This window comes from Eutrema salsugineum, unplaced genomic scaffold (genome assembly GCF_000478725.1).
Source record: "Eutrema salsugineum unplaced genomic scaffold, Eutsalg1_0 scaffold_5, whole genome shotgun sequence".
NCBI classification, from domain to species: domain Eukaryota; kingdom Viridiplantae; phylum Streptophyta; class Magnoliopsida; order Brassicales; family Brassicaceae; genus Eutrema; species Eutrema salsugineum.
Window position 1 is genome coordinate 7,013,257 of NW_006256612.1, and position 3,420 is coordinate 7,016,676.

General features: G+C 41.8%; 1 protein-coding gene across 1 annotated transcript; it reads right to left on the reverse strand.

Moving 5' to 3' along the window:
• Nucleotides 1-752: 752 nt before the first annotated feature.
• On the reverse strand, nucleotides 753-3,161 carry LOC112084014. The gene has a single exon (XM_024152259.1). It carries the CDS (start codon nucleotides 3,159-3,161, stop codon nucleotides 753-755), a length of 2,409 nt encoding a protein of 802 aa, XP_024008027.1.
• Between the last annotated feature and the right edge of the window lie 259 nt (nucleotides 3,162-3,420).

A 3,420-nucleotide genomic window follows, 5' to 3' on the forward strand; every position in this document is an offset into this window, starting at 1 on the left:
TGGTTCTCCACTCAAGGCAAAAAAGTTCCATATTTAAATGTTTTTTTTTCTCTATGATTCTCATTTGATAACCTTAAACAGAAGTTGCACTTGATGTATATAAGATTTTTGAGTTGAATACAATTTTACATTCCCTTCAAAAAAAATATAAACGCGATCCAAATAAAATATTTAAGAATGAACACAACTACTAGAAAGTGGAAACATATAATAACTGAATATTTTTTCAGTTATTTTTTCAGCAGTTCATATAATTAATACAAAAAGAAAATCTCTTTGCATCCACCGTTCTAAACCAGATAAGAGTGAATGCAAAAACCTTTGCTTTATGTGTTTTCTAATGCTTATGTTCCATATCGGGTCTGTTTGATGACCATATTTAAACAAGGTAGTTAAAGAATTTTGAAAGATTGTAGATAAAGACGATTAGAAAAAGAGCAGTTAGATAATAGTTGAAGAAGACGGTTTAGTAACAGATACTGTGGTTGAACCGCTTATTTCAAACACCTCAGAAGCCAATAAAGCCATCATGTTTTAGTTTTTGTCGTTGCTACTTGCCTTTAACAGTCCCATCTCTCTTTCCTCTTTAGGAAATGGTTGGATGTGAGTGGCTCTTCAACTGGATTAGATGCGTTTGGAGGTTGATCTAGCTGCCTCTAGTATTATACTTCACTAAGCGTTATTCTTCTCTAATCAAAATATCAAACGAATTGTTCTTATTTTTTTTTTTCCACTACCCAACTATTACATCATTATTGGTCCGTTAAGGGAATGGTCCGAAAACCCCCCACAACTGACTCGTTATGAATGATTTGGGAAAAGATAAAGCCTTTTGCTCGAGCTCCTTTCGTTAGACTATCCGCACGGGCATTTGAACTCCTGGGGATATGGGAGAAAGTGAAGTCCAAAAAGCTTTCTCGTAATGTCCGGAAGATTTCCAACTCTGAAAAGAAGGACGGCCAGTCTAATGGAGATTCTACCATGCTTACCAAATCCAAGCAGTCGGTCTGAAAGTGGACGGATATGATCTGTCTATCTCTCGCGCAAGACATTGCCCATAGGAGGCTCTCTAATTCGGCGTGAAGGGCCGAAAGGCTTCTCCGACAGCCCTGAAGGCCAAAGATCTCTTCACTCCTATTCTTCCTCAGACTCCACCCGAGCCCACTCACCAGGCCGTTTTCTATCCAAGATGCATCGACCTGGCAGATCGGGAACCTCTGGGCATCAGGTAGAGATGACGGAGTTAGAGGAATGGGAGTAATCTCGTCTATTGCATCCTCGTCTACTTCTGGTTTGTTTGCAATCCTCCAGCTTTCTGCTTCAATATTTGCGTGGATTAAGGTATCTAGTGGGGAAATTTCTTTCCCGTTAAAGATCTTGTCGTTCCTGGCTTTCCAAATATACCATAGGATCCAAGGATAAATATCCTTTTGTGGATCTGTCATGCCTAGCTCTTTTGTTTTCCAAAAGACGAAGCTCATATTTTGGTAAATAGAGGTACTCGGGAAGAGGCCCGGAAGGGACAGAAAGTCCGATAACGCCCAGACTTGTAAAGCCGGGGGACATAAAAATAGAAGATGGTTGATAGATTCTTCAGGGTTCCCGCAGCGGGGGCACCGCCTATCCGTTCCCAAATGCCTTCGGGTCAGGTTTTGGCAAGTAGCAATGCATCCTGATAAAGCTTGCCACATGAGATGTTTCATTTTTCCAGGTGTTCGTACTTTCCAAACATAACTTTGAAGGGCTGTAATACTTGGTTCTCCCACTATATCTGTATTTTGAGCAAGCTTCGCTCTTCTAATCAAATCATAACCCAATTTAACCGAATATATCCCTGATTTAGTGTGGTTCCATGCATATCCATCTAGGGTACAGTTTCTAGTAGGTCTTAACCCAAGGATAAGCGAGACATCCTCAGGTTGGAAGCAGACTCTTAGGAGAGGCTCATCCCATTGTTTCGTATCTTGATTGATAAGATGATATACCAGCATTCTTGGATCTTGAAAGCCGATTTGGGGGGCTGCTCTTGGAGCTCGTGCTCTAGCATCGGGGATCCAAGGCTCACTCCAGACTCTAGTGTTGAGTCCCGACCCGATTGTTTTCCTGAGTCCCAATTTGAGGTACGGTTTGGCAGCCAACATACTCCTCCATCCATAAGATGGTGAGTAGACTTTTCGGTCCTCTAATGGATCAGATTGTCGAAAGTATCTTCCTCTTAGCACTCGAGCCAGAAGAGAGTTTGGATACTGAATGAGTCTCCATAGCTGCTTGGCTAGTAGGGCTAGGTTAAAATCGTTAAGATCCCTAAATCCAAGGCCTCCCATATCGTGGGGAATGCAAATCTTATCCCATGCAATCCAATGTATTCCACTGTTATTTTGTTTCGAGCTCCACCAAAAATTGACAATGGCGCTACGGAGTTTGTCTGTTATCCCTTGTGGAAGAAGAAAGCAAGACATGACGTATGTCGGAACGGCTTGAGCCACTGATTTGATCTGAATCTCTTTTCCGCCTTTGGAAAGAAGTCTTGCAGACCAATTATTGACCCGGGAACTTAGGCGATCATGAACAAAAGAGAAGACTTTCTTCTTTGATCCGCAGATTTGCTCTGGGAGGCCTAGATACATGCCCATGCCACCTTCTGTCGAGATGCCAATGGTATTTTTAATAGCTCGTTTTTGGTTCGGATCCACTTTATTTCCGAACATGATGGATGATTTTCCGAGGTTTAGTTGTTGTCCTGATGCCGCTCCATAAGTGTTTAATATTCTGAGAATCTCTGATCCTTGTTGTATGTTCGCTTTACAGAAAAACAGGCTATCATCAGCAAATAGTAGGTGGGACAATGGAGGGCTTGCTTGGGCCACCTTCAGCCCAGAAATCCGTTCTTCTTCCTCAGCACCTTTTAGGAGAGAAATCAGGCCTTCTGTGCACAATATAAAGAGGAACAGGGAGAGAAGATCTCCTTGTCTTAATCCCCTTGATGGTTTAATGTGTCCTTTAGGTTCTCCATTAATAAGAACCTGGTATGAAACCGAGGAGATGCAATACATAAGTAACTCAACCCATCTCGCTGAGAAGCCTAACTTAATCAGGAGGGTTTCGATGAAACTCCATTCAACCCGATCATAAGCTTTGCTCATGTCTGTCTTTATGGCCATAAAGTTTTCTCTACAGGTGGTGTTGGTCCGGAGTGCATGAAAGTTTTCTTGGGCTAACAAGATATTATCAGTAATAAGTCGTCTAGCCATGAAAGCCGATTGTGTTTCCGAGATGATGTTAGGTAGTGTCTTTTTTAGCCGCTTGCACATAAGTTTTGATATGATCTTGTAACTCACATTACAAAGACTGATTGGCCGAAATTCTGCCATCGCTCTAGGTTTTTTTTTTCGAAATTAGACAAATGTTGGTCTGGTTGAG